Source organism: Anopheles darlingi, chromosome 2 (assembly GCF_943734745.1).
Source record: "Anopheles darlingi chromosome 2, idAnoDarlMG_H_01, whole genome shotgun sequence".
In the NCBI taxonomy this organism is placed as follows: Eukaryota; Metazoa; Arthropoda; class Insecta; order Diptera; family Culicidae; genus Anopheles; species Anopheles darlingi.
In genome coordinates this window covers 18,653,869-18,669,591 of record NC_064874.1, presented here as the reverse complement: position 1 = coordinate 18,669,591, position 15,723 = coordinate 18,653,869, and the positions used below count along the sequence as shown (strand labels likewise).

The following is a 15,723-nucleotide window of genomic DNA, read 5'->3' as shown; positions in this document are numbered from 1 at the left end:
CACCACCCAAGGCAGTCTGGCAGTGTGTTGGCCCTGGTAGGGTCACTCCAGCGAAAGATCGACCCAATGATTGCTCTAGAGAGATGATCATCTTGCTGGAATCTTTCGAAACCAGGGCCCTAGGTTAAAACAAAACAGAAACAAACGTCCTACCGTGCCATGCCATGTATAATAAACACCCTAGCGGCTACTTGTCTCCGACCATACGCGTTTCCGGGCACACGATCCACCGGGTGACCACATTTTTCACATCAGGTGAGGAAATCGTAGTTACCGGACAGTTAAAACTCATGATCACCGAGTTTTGCCTTTTTCTCGGGCGATTAAAGCTCGATCACAGATAGAGGGGGACGCGGCCAGCACGGCCAGATGATGCAGATCGTGGTGGAACGTTTTGACAGGCTAGAAGTAATTTGTCCGGTCTCGGGGCGCTCACGCTCACGGTACTAGCTGGCATCTGGCTTTTCTCCGCTGGACGGCCGCACCACTACTACCATCATACAGACACCGGAAGGAAGTGCCTGCGATCGTTGAGATCGTTTTCGTGTACCACTCCCAGGTCCACTTACCTGCGAGAAAGAAACCGAAGAAAAGAAAGAAAGAAAGAAAGAAAGACAAACGAGGTTTTAGTAAACGACGAAAACGCTTTTTTTCAATTTGCATACGGAAACCGGGAATTCGGTGCAATATTTGGGGCTTGTTTTGACATTTTCGTAAATTATGGACACGCTCACGCGGCGAATGGGTAACGGGTACACGGAACACTTTCACTTGCTTCCGCGCGCTGGATTAGGCCGCGTTGGGTCATGGGGGGGTTTGGGCAGCATAAAAGCCTAACCACATCAACGGTGCGGTGTGTCCATTTATAAATGGCAGCCCAAAACCGAAAAAGCAATACTTTCTTCGCCTGAAAACGTTGCTGATACGATCGCTCCATAAAGCGCGGACCGGGCAGACGTCCGTGATATATGCTGCTGCTGCTGCTGCTGCTGCTAGTTAGCTAGGTTGGTGGTCCTCCGATGAGCCCCCGTTATGATGTGAATGAAAACTCACGCACTACCCAATGGACGGACACTGCTGACGCGGTGGTGCCTACTACGGTCAGCAAAAAGCGGCTCGATAAATTGTAATTTAAAGCGGATTGCGCCCGAAAAACAAGTGAAGACACGTGCGCGCACGCGCACACGCGCACACAGAACCGTTGTCCAGCTGACACAGGGTACAATAATTAAATGTAAAAAAAACCCGCTGCGCTCGGCAAGCGCATCATGCGTTTAATTATTCATCGTGTCATCGGTGGAGGAAACGGGGCAGGGGGGCCCAGATTTTATTATGGAAAGACAAAGGGTTGAGAGTTATGCTCGCACATTACTCTATGACAGTTACAATCATAACCCCGATTGCATCGACCATAATGAAGCGCTGGCGGCGGTTGTTAAGTCAGCCGATGTTGTTGCCGGTGAATGAATGCCGCTCGAGCGGATTTGTTCGAGCACATCACAGAACGTGTGCTACGTGTAGCTCATGCAAAACGAACAAAACCAACAACTTTCATCGTGTGCCGCGGTGAGAGCAGCATTAAAGCGTCTGAAATTACAGCGCCGGACAACGAACGTCCTCACCTCACATCATCATCAGGCATCCGATGCTACGCTAATCGAAACGAACGGCTGCCTGGCAACCGGACACTGGGCCGACGGCTTCTAGATTATTCCGCCTGTGCTACTCAGATTTCTACTCGTCCAGCGCTAATGCCGTCATCGCGGAAACCGCGGACTGGTCAACGACACCCGCACGTTGACGCCCGGCCTAGTAACATGGTTTGTGTGGCCGTCGTCGGTGCCGGGAGGAGAGAACCCAAAATCGCCCACATCCGGTGATCACCTACCTGGACGCCGGCCTCCCCTGGCGACGGTGCCGGGTGACTGAGCTGCCGAAAATGCAGCAACAGCAGCACACCACATTTGTAATTATCCGTAATTGACGCAATATGTTCCAGATTGTCTACGGGTGCGTGCACCTGTGTGTCTGTGTGTCTTGTGTGTGTGTTCGTGGCGCTAGAGGAAATGGAGCAACCAACCTTTTCCTCCCTCAGGGTCCATACTTTTAGCACACGACACATACGATGCGCGGCATTTGAGCTCGGTGTGTATCATAGATCGTTACCCACCGACCGCTCGGTGTCGTTGACACACGAATCGTGGGCGCCGTTGTGGATCAAGTTGATTTTGTGCCCCCCCCTACCCCCCCTTCTCTGCTCCCGGGAGGTCTGTAAAATTCTGTTTGATGAGTGCGAAAATAGTAATAATTTGAATTTAATCAATTTAACACACGAGATGGTTAATTGAGTGAACATGTTATGCTCCATAACCGTAACTAAAACCTGTAGCAATACTCTTTACGGCAAGTAAACACTCTTGTAAGGCAGCATGAGTTTATAAATTACGCACCGAGGCGCACACCGAACGATTTACATAAAATGATTTTATGCTCCATAAAGTAAGGACCACCTGAGCGAACTTTGAGGTGGTGGAGAGCATATGCGATGCTTTATGCGAAACCCTGCTGAGTGTATGGCTCGTATGATGTGAAAAATAATTGGCGTGAGACAACAGCCGGTCGCTGTAAACCTTTCATTTCTGCTCGTAGGGGAAAGTAATTATGAAAACCTTTTCTGGAATCAAATCGATGACCCCGTTTCAAAGGTCTCCTCCTTCGTGCAGAGCTCATGAGGTAGCAAAATATTTGAAGGATTAGTAATAAATATTTATTTTTCCCCTTCTTCTGCTCCTTCACGTTAATGAAACGATGTTCCCTCCCGTGTGCATGAGTCGGAGACACGTTTGTTTGCGTGATCGGTGTCTTTGGTAAACATTTACCTTTCGCAAGCAGAGCGTGACCTTAGTCGCTACCGAAAGACCGCCAAGACCAGCAGTCTAATGCTACAAAGGCTACTCGGTGATGTAGTTTTGCATCACTTGCCACCGGGCACAAACGGAAGCCAACCCTCTCTCCCTTACAGATGGATGTGCATCGGCGCCTTTTGTTGGACGAAAAGATGGTAAACGAAGATCACCCGTGAGCAACATGTCCATGTCCCTTTGTTGTGCGATTCCTGGCTACCCTGCACCACTTTCTCCACACAGTAGCGACGAGGATACTAGCAGGGTTTCCTCATCAACATCAACATCAACATCAACATCATCATCATCATCATCACCTTCAGCATCGCACGCGCATCATGCGATCGCCTTTATGAGTCTGTGCTGGTTACCTATTTTCTTCCGTGTTGTGTTCCGTGGTAGCAATCGGAAAAAGATCGGGAAAAAGGGAAAAAGAAGGACCCACTGACCGTGATGAGCAGCATACCGTGAGCCGCAGCATCGCGGCGAAAACCCAATACCGTACACACACACACCGCGGTGAACCGGTGGTGCCCGATGGCTCTGATGGTGATCGATAACGCAATGGGCGAGCGGACGAAGACGGAGAGGCAGAGCAGAGCGAATATGGGTTAGGAAGTACAGTTTTGCTTGAGCTTTGACTTGGCGCGTGCACCTGCACTCCGGTCGTGTTGAAAAGATAACTGCACCGCCAATCGATCTTATCCCATCCTAAACCGAACTCCCCAGGGGGGAGGAGGTGCAACGTGTTGTAACTATGCTGACCACAAGTTAACTTCTGAGGCACAAATAATACGTTGCAAGAGAAAACTAATGAAATATTAACCTCAACTACAGAGACATTTAACAGGGAAATATTATGTTTCGTACATTATGTTGTTGACATAGAGCATACATGTATTTCTATTCGAATCCTGGTGCTCAGCAACAATTAAAAGATAGTTTGTATCCTCAGCCAGCTGACCATGACACCATTTGTGCTCGGCTGTCGCTCGATAGCAAAAGTATTCGGATAACCAAATAATTTATTGACCAACCATCGATCGATCTGGAACCGACCATCCTCCGCGCTCGCATTAGAAGCCAACCCGATCTAGATTTCCCGTCCCGTTAATCCATTCTTGGCGAGCCGGGCAGCAACGAAGCCGCTACACAGCTGCGCATGAAAATGGCTACCGAAAGAAAGAAAGAGTGTTGAAAGAATACGGCCAAGACGAATAAAATGGAAATGATATAAATGAGCAATCGACCAAACTGTAGCTGGGACTGGGCTGGGTAGCCCAACCAGCACCACCACCATCAGTGCGGCGTAAATGGCCCCACGAGCGAGAGAGAAAGAGCGCCCCTCAATCGAGGTCTTACGATGCCCTTAACCCAACAAACCAGACTGGCCGACGAATCCCGCCACCGCAGTTGCTCCTCCTTCGACCGAATTATCCTACGGATGGCCTACATTTCGGCGTTGTTGGCTGCCGCGGTCGGCTCGATGAGCCTCCAAAATCTCTGCCCAATTCGATCGGTCCGGTGGCCTTGCGATGGTTCCAGATAAATAAAATCACCATGTTTCTTGTTCGTTCGCGTTATATGCTTTCTCAGTACTCAATGCAGTAGTGTACACATTCTGTATTCTAGAAAAGTTGCCAGCCAGCTAATTTATGCGTACGGTTCAATACGGACGACCGTTCGGACGGGAGGAATACGGAATACACCTGAGCGCAGAGGAAGGAAGGCTTTCTTGGAGAAGCCCCAAACGACGTTGGGCCCAAATGCCTGAACACTTCCCAAATTATGGCGCCCAATCAGCACCACCACCCTCTGTGCCAACTGGACTGCAGCAAGCTGCAAAGAGTTGGGAGTTGGTGGTAGGTAGGACACGCGCGCGCGTGGATTAGAGGAGGTACGAGTGGTTCTCTATCAACATAAAAATCAAATTAACCTCAAGGTCAATAGTCAGCTGGCTGGCCCCGGTATGGTTGTGGTTAATGCGTGGTCCTCTGAACCGATTGCCAATGCAAGGAACGGGCATAGCCAGACGTCTAGTGCGCCACTTTTCTTTGGATTATTCCATCTCGTGGTTTCTGGGTCGAGAGGGCAATAAGGAATACTTTTCGGGACTCTTTGGACCACCGCCACGGAGTGTGTTGGTACAATTAAACTCATGTTTGGTGGATTCAATTTACAAAAGCAACAAACATGCCAAATCCCCGCCTCCTAGACTTACCGTTTCTTCGTGTTTCCAACATTGAACAGCTCGACGTGCTTGAATGCTGCGTATGTGGCCATTTTGTTTTGCGGTTTTGCTGTTTGTTAACAATAGTTATTCACTGAACGAAAAAAAACACACACACACTAGGCACTAGATGTTGGGCAAAAAGAATTAAAATAACAAGATAAGCAAACACTAAACACGTAAGCGGCGGAGTACGTCTTGGAATGTGCGTGAATCTTATCGAGCTGGTTTGAGTGTTTTTGCGTTTTTGCAGAAAAACGAAAATGACCGACCTATACGTACATTTCCGTGTTTTAGTCAATGAAATCTGTGGCGTAGCACTAGTACGGCTATCAGTCCTTTGTTCCACTTTACTTTACGGTACTGGCTTCTGGCGGTACTGATTAGAAAATGTTCTGCGTTACAGATTTTTTTGTCAACCTTCAGTGAATTTGTGGTGAGTAAAAACAACGGATGCAACCAGTACCGGAAGCTCTCTTCAGAATGCTCCTTACGCCTGTATGTGTGCAGGTATAGCGAGGTGTTCACTGCAGTTACTATTCTGACGTAGGAACAGGTACGTAAGAGGTGCGTCCCAAGGGACGCGTTTTACAGCTGCAACTCTCCAGACTTTCCATTGGGAGCAAAGGATGCTCCAACAGCATCGTAAATGCAAAAGCTTCTCTTCTCTCGCGCGCTACGGAGCGTCTTCGCCCCGTCAATCGATAATCGCGTCGAAGAATGAGATGGAAAATCGTCTACCGGCGGTCGGGAAAACCTGACGCATGGTACGCAGTTTTGCTGTGTTGGTGTTTCAAGGAATGCCGCAGTGACTCATCGCCCATGACTACCCAATGTGGTGTCTGGGGCTGGGAGATGGTCGAGAATGGTCCAGCAACGCGCAAAAGCCGATCCCACCGAGAGATATGCGGTGGCCACAGCTGAGCGCCAGCAGCAGATGACAGAAATAATAACAACAAGTTCCAGCCGGAAAGAGCAAATACGCGCGCGCGCGCTTCTGAGAGAGAAATGGGAAAAGTAGAACAGAGAACCAAACGTGTGTTCCAGCATCCAGCGATGCGAATTTTCAACGCATGTTGATGTACAACCGATTCCAGTATTTTCTTTAACGCGTTTCGTGAACCTTAAACAAGGTGATCCACGTTGGCGGAGGTTAGGGATGCTGGGAAACACGTTCGATCGTAGGTGAGAGCGATGCAGGAGGAGCAGCATCCGATGATGGCGTTCTCGGGGAGGACGACACCATCTGCAGTATCAGCGTTTCATGCGGCAACAGCATCCTGTATGTATGCCACGTACATGATTTTACAGAAAATCGATACCATTTCATGGTCACAATGTTTCGCTGGAGATGCTTCTGCTACGTTGTGCAGAGCAAAAGTAGGACTGAGTTACGATCCACCAAAGTTTTCATTCCATTCTATTTCGGTCTTTGTGGAATTTTTAATAGATCTGCAAAAGTGTTTATATAAAAAAAATCTTTAAAAATTTGACTGTTTTCTGTAGCCTTTGATTCTAAAACACTAAAATCTACGATTAAAAACGACTGTAATTCGGTTGCCTTTCGCTTCACTTGCAAAGTTCAATGCCCCAATGTCCGCTTCAATTGCGACGGCGGCAAACTAGACGAGAAGCAACAGCGGAAAAAACACTTAATGCACCCTTTCATTCGCCCTCCCTTAATGACTGGAGACTATTCCTTGTCCTTATCCACACCATGACCCCGAAACTTCAAACGGAAAAAACGCCGCACGAACCACCAAGCAAAAGCTCGACTGCAGCCTGTGAGTCCTACTACTATGACCGCTGCTGCTGCTGCACTTGCACTGGAGCGTCAGAATACTTTGGCTAGAACACTTTACTGGCACCACCGTCACGGCCAAGTTTGCCGGCTTTAACGAGGCTATCCGACTCCGAGTCCAGGGTGCAATACACAGAAGTTCAACACAGTCCAATACAGCAAAGCCATAGGCCACACAGCGCCACACGAATTGTGGAAAAATCGTTCCGGAAAAAAACACACAAACACCCACTTCACGGCGAAGCACACAAAAACCCACAAACCGAACGGATGGAAAACGATGGAGCTATGGAATGGAAAGGTAACCAACCGGATCACGAGAATGCAAGAAGAGCTGCGTACGGGACGAGACTGGAGTTGGGACTAAGGTTTTATTTACGATGCCAGAGGCATTTTATACGGGGCGACCACCGGGTCTGTGGGGGGCCAGCCAGTCAGCCAGGGAGAGTAAATTTCGAGCGAGAGCGAACTCCGTCACTCCGTCGTCGGTTGCCCCAAGCTGTGCGAGCGAAGAGATTTCCCCGAGCATCGATGGAACGCTTTTCGAGTGTGGTCCCTCGACCACGGTGCCTGGATAGAGCGCGGCCAGTGGCTCCCCGCGTGGTAAACTGAGAGGAAAACTGTCGTGAGCGAACTCCCCCCAGGGAGGGAGGTTGAATGTTTGCTTACGTCGCGAAAAGTCTCGAGAGGGTGACACTCTCTTTCTCGTGAGTTCCCCATCAGCTGGAGCCCCCCCGTATCGGAATGCGTACTCACTCTCTCTCTCACACTCTTTGGTCTCTTCTACTTTGGTGGAAAACTCAGCAACGTTGTTTCCATGAGAATGGAACGAGAGCAAATCTGATCCAAACGGCGGAGAAATTATGTTGCAGCATAAATAGAGAGAATCTGCTTCTCTCTGTGCAGCAAAAGAGAAAGAGAGAGCAGGAAGTGATCGATTGAGATCGAATATTGAAAGTGGTTTTCGATATTTATTTTCATGGAAAATCGAAGTCATCAAGAATTTGATACGGAATATTAAATGATTTATTCAACAAATACAAGGAATGCGGAGGGAGTAATTACTTCCAATGACAACATTATTTTAATTTTGAGGAAATGCTTTCACTCTGTAATAAAACTCCCGGAGAGTACAGCAAAGATAAGAAGTAGCACAATGTTAGAGAGGAAGATGCTAAGAATCCGCACACATCAGCTGAGCATCTCGATGTCCCTCATTCAAATCGTAGTCAGCGGTGTTATGTTTACTTCTCGACTTAGTTGAGACTAAGCATCTCCATAAATACTGCACTATGAATGAAGGTTGGAACGCCATTCGCCGGATCTCAATCATCTTTGGATTAACGGAGAAGCCAAGGGACCATGAAACCGACTTCAATGGCGCATCTCGTGCCTCCCCCTCAATCTGTTCTTAATGTTATCGTTGAATATCAGGGTCATACACACCCATCAGGAACGTAAGAACAGGTGTGTTAGCACAGGGCAGTGTACCCGGGTGACGCTAACCTTGCAACACCGAAAGGAAAGGAAGCGGAACGGTCTGGTCTCCAGTCAGTCAGTCAGTAAACCACCGGAACAGGATCCACCAGTTGCTGTGTGTCTCGGTTCAACGGCTTCCCCGAATCCCCGACCCCCGTTCCCCGTCCCCGACGATCGATCATTCGGGCGATCAAGCGGAAAGCCGTACCTTGGAGGTTTCACACCCGACCCGTGAAGACGCAGCAAAAAGGAACCACATTCCTGCGAGCTCGTGGCCACCACTTTTCGCAAAACCATCCATGCGTGCACTGGCTGGCTGGCTGGTGGCTGGTGGCTGGCTGGCTGGGGGCTGGTGCCAACCGAAACGGAAAGCCCGCCGTTGGAAGATTACCTTCGGACAGTGAGCGCCACCAGGCCCGCCGGCTACGGTCGCGGTCTAGGTGCGGACCGCGGGTAAATGACATTTTATTGGCTGTCAGGTGCGCGTCAGGCAGTTGGCCGCCTCAAGTGACGTCGAGCCCGTCCCTTCCTCTTCTTTTCCTCCTTTTGTTCCTCCAGTTTGGATGTTTTTGTGCGCCCGGTGGTACGCTGGTATCTGGAGACAAACACGCGCCCTGATCGTGTACCACCGGTTAACCGGAACAACGGTTCACTGTCTGTAGAGCGCCACAAACTGCGCGCGCGGATTCAGATTCGCAAAAAATAAAACAGCATCCAAAGGAGGGGGGGGGTTTCCATGCGTCAATGGCTTTCCACCTTTCGTTGTTCGACAGACAACACACGACGGAAAGAATGTGACACCGTCGTCGACGTCGTCGTCGTCGTCGTTGTCGTTGTCGTTGCTGATCGCTCTCACCTTCACCTCCAGCCACCAGCCACCAGCTGGCTGGGGCAAGATGTTATGGGACACGGAATGACAAATGGGAAAATGTTGAGCTTTCGTCCACGTCTACGAGCAACACCATTTCACCGCCCGGTGATCGCGTACGTGGTGTGATCGCGACCCGGGAGACGCAACACTCTGGTTGCCTCTGCGCTGCCACCATTCACAAAATGGACATCAACAACGGATCTGTGGTGGCCCCAGAAGAGGACTCACTAGACACGATGTTTGGAAAACAACATCCACCAGAGTGGACAGTGGAGCCGAAGTCGAGAGGAGAAACTTGGGAACGGTTACGGTCGCGGTCCTTTGGGGAGCGCCACAATTGTCATCATAACACCGAAAGTCACTCGACCGGCAATTGTCTTGCCGTGTGTGTTTGTGTGTGTGTGTGTGTCATGTTGTGTTTCATAAACCACAAGATCCACGCCAAGGTTTGTATCCGAATCCTTCTTCTTAGCGACGATACTGTGAAGATATGTGAAGATGCTACTCGCTGTCGCTGTATTGTGTTTCTGTTCGATGGAGTTGAAGTATCAATCAGCCAAAACATTCCCCGCGTCAAGCGCTCTTCAGTGACCGAGAGGGGGCTTTCGGTGCCGGGGAATCGAATCGGGATAGCCCTTTGGCTGATGGCCGATGGTTAAAGCGCTGACACGTTGCTAATCGAAAGTGAACCTCCCCCCTGGCTCGAAGATCTTCACTTTCCGATCATCGATTTCCGGTAGCAAGCACGTCGATTTTTTTTTTTTGTTTCGACTCATCTGCCTGTCTACGCCGTTGACTGCTCCCTTCCTGTCTTCTTCTGCAACTGACCAAACGAAGAACCGAAAGGCAAGAATCTCGGCCGCGCGATCGCCCGTTGATCGGACGATCAGTCGATCGATCGAACGTTCGATCGTTGGATGGATTCACCCGGGGGGAGGGGAGGGGGAAGGAAACTAGGTCGACGAAACTTACGGCTTATGACGGCGGTGGCACAATACCGTTGGTTTTTCGGGGTTTCACTTCGATGTTCCGCTGGATGGTTACCGGAGCAGCACCCAGGGAGTGAGCAGCAAGTGCGCATTAGGAACGCCACACGTGTGCAGAGGCCCCGTGTGTGTGTGTGTGTGTGTGTGTGTGTGTGTGTGTGTGTGTGTGTGTGTGTGTGTGCCCGCGAATGAGCGTCTCACACACTCGCATCAACGCAGCATGCAATGCAAGCAGCGGAACCACGCCAGTGGTGCCACGCGATGATGCTTTTTTTTCTCCTTCGTTTCGGGAAAAGAAAAATCCGGTCCGTCAAATCCCGCGCACATTAACGGGGCCATTTTGGCATTCTTGTGGCACCAGACGTTTTGCCAGAGCCACACCACAGGCCACACCAGCCCGCATACCAGGTGTGTGTGTGTGTGTGCACACACATCTCCTCGGTGGCTTTTGGTTTTTCTTTTCATTTTTCGTTACGCCTTTCGATGATGATGATGATGATGATGGTGATGAACTTGTGCGATTTTTTATTTAACTCTCTTGCCAACAGAAAAAAAATGCGGGGGACCGTGGGTGGGAAAACGAATCAATTTGGGCTGGTGCCCAAAGGAAGGTTGTTTTCGCGATGCTCTGGCGAGCTCTCCCTTCGTCTAGTGTCTTCCACATTCCACCGTTTTCGCCACAAACCGCTAGCTGGAGCAACGGATTCTCGGCTTCTTTCTCTCCCTCTCATGATTATATTTATTTCCACACATGAGGTGCTTTATGATTTATGGAATACGCTGGCAACCCCCTCGCATCCGCTGGTACCGCACCTTGCAGTTCGCGGCTGCTGGTTGCGGATGAAGTGAACTGCTTCGCATGGTTTTCTGGTTCCCGGTGATGTTCGCAGCTACAGTGTTGTTGTTGTGCTACCGTCCGACTGTCGCTCTCTCTCTCTCGCTTCTGTTCTCTGTCCTTCCGATCGCCTCAGCACCACCGCCTTTTTCAGCTCGGCTTTTGGAGTGTTTGAGGGAACATGAACTTCGCGCTTGGAGTGGAAACATGAGCACTGTACCAATCACGGGTTGGTTGCTGTTCATTATGTCATCACAGTTGAAACATGATCCTCGCATACGATCCAATATTGTCACCCTCGTCGTAGTGGCCTCTCTCTCTCTCTCTCTCCCTCTCGCCATGTAATGTACTTGAGTGTTTTAATCAACTTCCTCGAAATGAATTTACATGCCCTCCATGCAAAATGGATGTATAGAGGGTGTGCTGTGCTGACGATGGGAATATGATCAAGTGGATTGAAATTGGGAGACCCAAAAAGAATGCAGATCCGGTTGAAAACGGATGCGCTGAGTATCCGGTTTCCTAAAGAAGCCACACCGTTCAATTTTTATTCACTCAAATGACTTTTTTTTCATAAAAATGTGTCCTTTGGTTAATCAAATCTTTTATTCGTTATTCTCACAAATAATGTCTCTGAAATCAATATTTATCACGAACCAATCGTACTTTCGTATTCAAAACAAGCAAATTACCAAGGTAAACAGCACTGTCCATAACTTCTTCTACGGGAAGCAAAATGAATTTGTTAGATTCCTCATGTTGACTGGAGCTGGTCAATCTTGCATCGAAAATTGAGTGAGAAATTCGTTTCGAAGCAAAAGTGAAAGGTGAACAACGATGGACACGTCGAAGCAGTACTACAAACTGAACACCCGACGACGTTTGGGTTGAAATGCAAATAGAGCATAATTTCCGCTCCACAGCTAGACAATGCTGTAGCTGTTGGTGCTGCTGCGGCTGCGGCTACATGCCTCTCCAGTGATGTAACCCATTTCCCATCCAAACAGATTGGATGCCGTTGCCAAAACATCGCATCGATTCAGCGCTTCAATTGAAAAATGGGATGGAAAAGAAAATTGAAAAAACAGAAACATGCTCATGCGCTGGCCCTACACAATCCATCTTCTAGGCGGACGGTCACAAGCGTCCAGCCTATGCCATCTCCTCCTCAAGGAGTGCTTCCTCAAGACGACGACGACGACGACGAACGTCGGCGACGCGTCGCGTAGATTCGATTTCATCACGATTGCTTCCTTTCACCGTCAATCCACCGTCGTTGCGCTTTGTCTAGTGACAAGCCATGGTCTGAGGCCTCAGAGCCATTTCTCCGCGCGATGATTCATGGGTGACGAGCAGCAACCAAACACCGCGATACCGCGCGGTCGCCGTCGCGTCGCGTAACACTAAAAGGGAGCAACACATAAATTCCTTCCAGGAATGTGCGCGAAGGGCTCCGCGTAAGAGTCTCCCGGAAAACAGATCGGATTCTGTGCGACGCGGCGTCGAGCATCATGCGGCAGGACAGGTGAAAGGCGGCGTTGGCCTTTGGTATGCCGGTTCATAATCGAAACTCACCATCAGCCTCCCCCCCGGGCCGGCCTTTTTCGGGGGGGTTGAAGAAACCGTAACCGAGAGCAGTCGGAGTTCAGGGGCAATCCAGCTTTAATTAGTTTTAAAGGAATCCACCAGCGTGCGCGCCCACTCTCTTATCTTGGGTCGCCCCCCCTGGTCTGGTGCTATCCCTCGTATCACATCATTCGCGTCATTCCCCGAAGCACTCCTATCCATCAAATCATCAATCACATACCCCCTAAACCAATTTATAGGCGCTGCAAGTTTTGAATGAAAACATCCGATTCCGTATCCTTTGCAGCAGAGCGTTCGTACCATCGGCATCGTGGCGGAATGGAATGCTTCAATCGATCGTTTAGTGGCATCGTCCAGCTACTTGCTCTACTACTTACCTACAAGAGACAGAGAGAGAAGAAAAAAAATAATCGTTAACTAGCGATGTTAAAGACAATGCTACAATGGCGAGATGGATGAAATGGAAAGGAAACTTAATTGGCGCTCATGAGTGACGAACACAGCTAGTGGATGGTGAAAAACTTTTCCTGCTCCTGCTATCCAATCAAAGAAAAAGTTACGGAAAACCGTGGCAGCAGTCACGAATCATGTTGAGATATTAGTGTATTTGCGCTTTCATTTTGATGTTCAATCCAGTGTTTCATCGAAATCGCGTCGAAGACCCCAACAGAAGAAAGAGAAGCAGGAGCGATAAATTTAGCCAACGCAAGCAGGAGAAGAGAACAGAAGCGTTAAAAAGGTCCAGAATGTTTGCAATGTGTACGAACGGGTCCTGCACGGCATCACGGCGCGGGATGCTCAAAGCAACGAAGCGATGAGCGAAGAGATGTAACGGATGGCGGCAGCAGCTAGAGGATAGGTGTTTGCACACTTGCCCTGGTTATGTCATCCAGTCAAGCCAGTGCCAGCTAGCATGCCAACGCTTCCAATTCGGGGCTTGTGCTAGGTAAGTGCTGTGCCATGGAAATGCAATTCTATGCCACGCCGCGGTATTTGCATGTTCTATTTCTGTACGAACACAACTACCACCAACATCCTCGATACACACCGAGTGCATTCTTCTCGTTCGTTCGCAAGAATCCATTCGTTGCGGTCGCTTCACCGTTTTGAATGAATCATTTCCTTTCGTCGGCGGCTATCGGTGTGCATCTAATGGAAAACGGTAGACTGCGCATTGTCTAGACAGTGCACCGGCGTGTTGACGAGTCTCTGGGGATGAGTTTTTCTCGCTCGGTGAAAGCCGCTCGAGTCTAGCGCAGTGCATCGCGCCCCTTTGGCCGCCTCAGAAGGATGGGAACGGATGGATGGCGTAAATGCGAAGGGAATTCTTAATCATCGGCCACATGCACACTATCGATAGTGAAAATCAGCGTGGCGCGCATCCAATCGCACGGTACGCACGGTGCGTCGATGATTAGGGTCCGCGAGCGCGAGTGTACCCGGCGCACTGTCTGGTGCAAATCAATCGGTGCACACTTTGGCGCACGTCTGCTGCCAATTCCGTCATCATCGGCGTCGTCGTCGTCGTCGGGATATCAGTCGGTTGGCGATCGGCAGCACTGTTGCCGGCCCCAAAGGAGCGACTCCAATGAGGAGGTAATCACAATAATTCCATCATCCACTACTTGACTGCCTCGCAGCTCAAACGTCTCACTACTGCATCGCACGCTGGTGGTACCAGCTGTGAGAGCAAACGTTAATCGGTGAGCAGACTACTATGATCAGATAGAGACAGCAGCATAGTTGCATACCGGCGTTCGTGAGGCATGAACACGGTCCTCTCCTCTCATCGGTCTCCCTGTAATTTAAATTAAACTAATAAATATTCTGACACGCGGTCCAGTACGAAAAACTCATCAAAGTAGTATCCGCGGCCACATCCGGCCATAGTTTAGCGGGGATAAAGCGCCGGTGCCGGTCATTTTCAGGCCAAGGTGAACGGTGTTCCGGATGCTCGAACCGTCGATTGTTTGCAGTCTCGATGCGATGGTCAGGGATTCGAGGATTCGATTTGCTTGCTCGCCTCTCTATCTCTCTCTCACGCCGAGTCTCTTGCTCTAGCCGGTTCTGCACCGGTCTCGCACCCGTAACTCATTCCGGGGGGACCTCCTCATCGTCGTCCTCACTGTGGTGGTGCTCATTAGAAGAGAAACACGTCGTCATCGGGCAAACTGTGGCGCGATCTGGCGCGTCGATGCCATTAAATGCACCCAATACCCCCTCCACAGGACTTGTGCCTCCCCCGTTCGATGGGCAACAACACGATGGGAACACGCTCCTTACACCCTAATAAGCATGTTTCGCTGCGAGTGGCTGGCTGGCTGGCTCGCGGTTGGCGACGATCAAGAAACAAGCTCCAGGTCGAGCTCCGGGACGTACCATAACCCTCTAATCCGCCACAACACCGTGGTAGGTGGATCACACGCCGCGATCGCACCGCAATCTTTCTCATCTCATTTCTTCTCCTTCCTTTTACCTTCTCTTCCCCTTCATTGGAGGGCTTTCGTATTTTCGTCACCGTCACACCGTTCGTCGTCGTCGAAGCCGCAGGAATACCAATGAGTGATCGACGCAGCAACAGCCTCAGTATCTCGCTCAAACCATCGCCGCGAAGTTGATCTTTGACGTGGCTTTGACATATTTGTCATCACGGGTTTTCTGATCCACGGCAACGCGGCGTTGTGGCTAGAGCGCGGGTGGTACCACCACCACCACCCGCCCGTTGTTGTTATGCTTAATACGATCGTGAAAAGCCGTGGCGTGGCGTGGCGTGGCGTGACACCACCTCCCGGGTGGGGAATAGATCGCATCCCCGCCAACGACAGGGGAGTAATTAATGTGCGCTGCATTCTTCCGCTGCACAGATGATGATGGAGATGATGGTTGGCGAGATCCATTTTCTTCTCTCTCTCTCGATCGTGCCCCGCCCCTTTGGAGAACGCGTTGCGCTTGGAACATAAATTTTGCGCTCCACTAACAATTCATCGGAGGATGCTGAGGTGAGTGATGGCGGCGGCGTCGGCGTCAGCGA

At 50.1% G+C, this 15,723-nt stretch overlaps 1 protein-coding gene across 5 annotated transcripts in view; it reads right to left on the bottom strand.

Moving 5' to 3' along the window:
* Positions 1–15,723, bottom strand: part of LOC125948913 (microtubule-associated protein Jupiter) — a 103,220-nt gene that overhangs the window by 31,351 nt on the left and 56,146 nt on the right. For 3 of the 5 annotated variants that reach the window (XM_049675454.1, XM_049675455.1, XM_049675456.1), the window contains exon 1: positions 5,125–5,259. The exons of 1 other annotated variant lie outside the window; for it this stretch is intronic. In XM_049675454.1, coding sequence (XP_049531411.1) covers positions 5,125–5,186 — 62 coding nt within the window. In that variant the 5' untranslated portion in view covers positions 5,187–5,259. Of the gene's footprint in view, positions 1–5,124; positions 5,260–7,244; positions 7,261–15,723 lie in introns of those variants that run through there. One more of the 5 variants, XM_049675452.1, reaches the window with a different exon arrangement.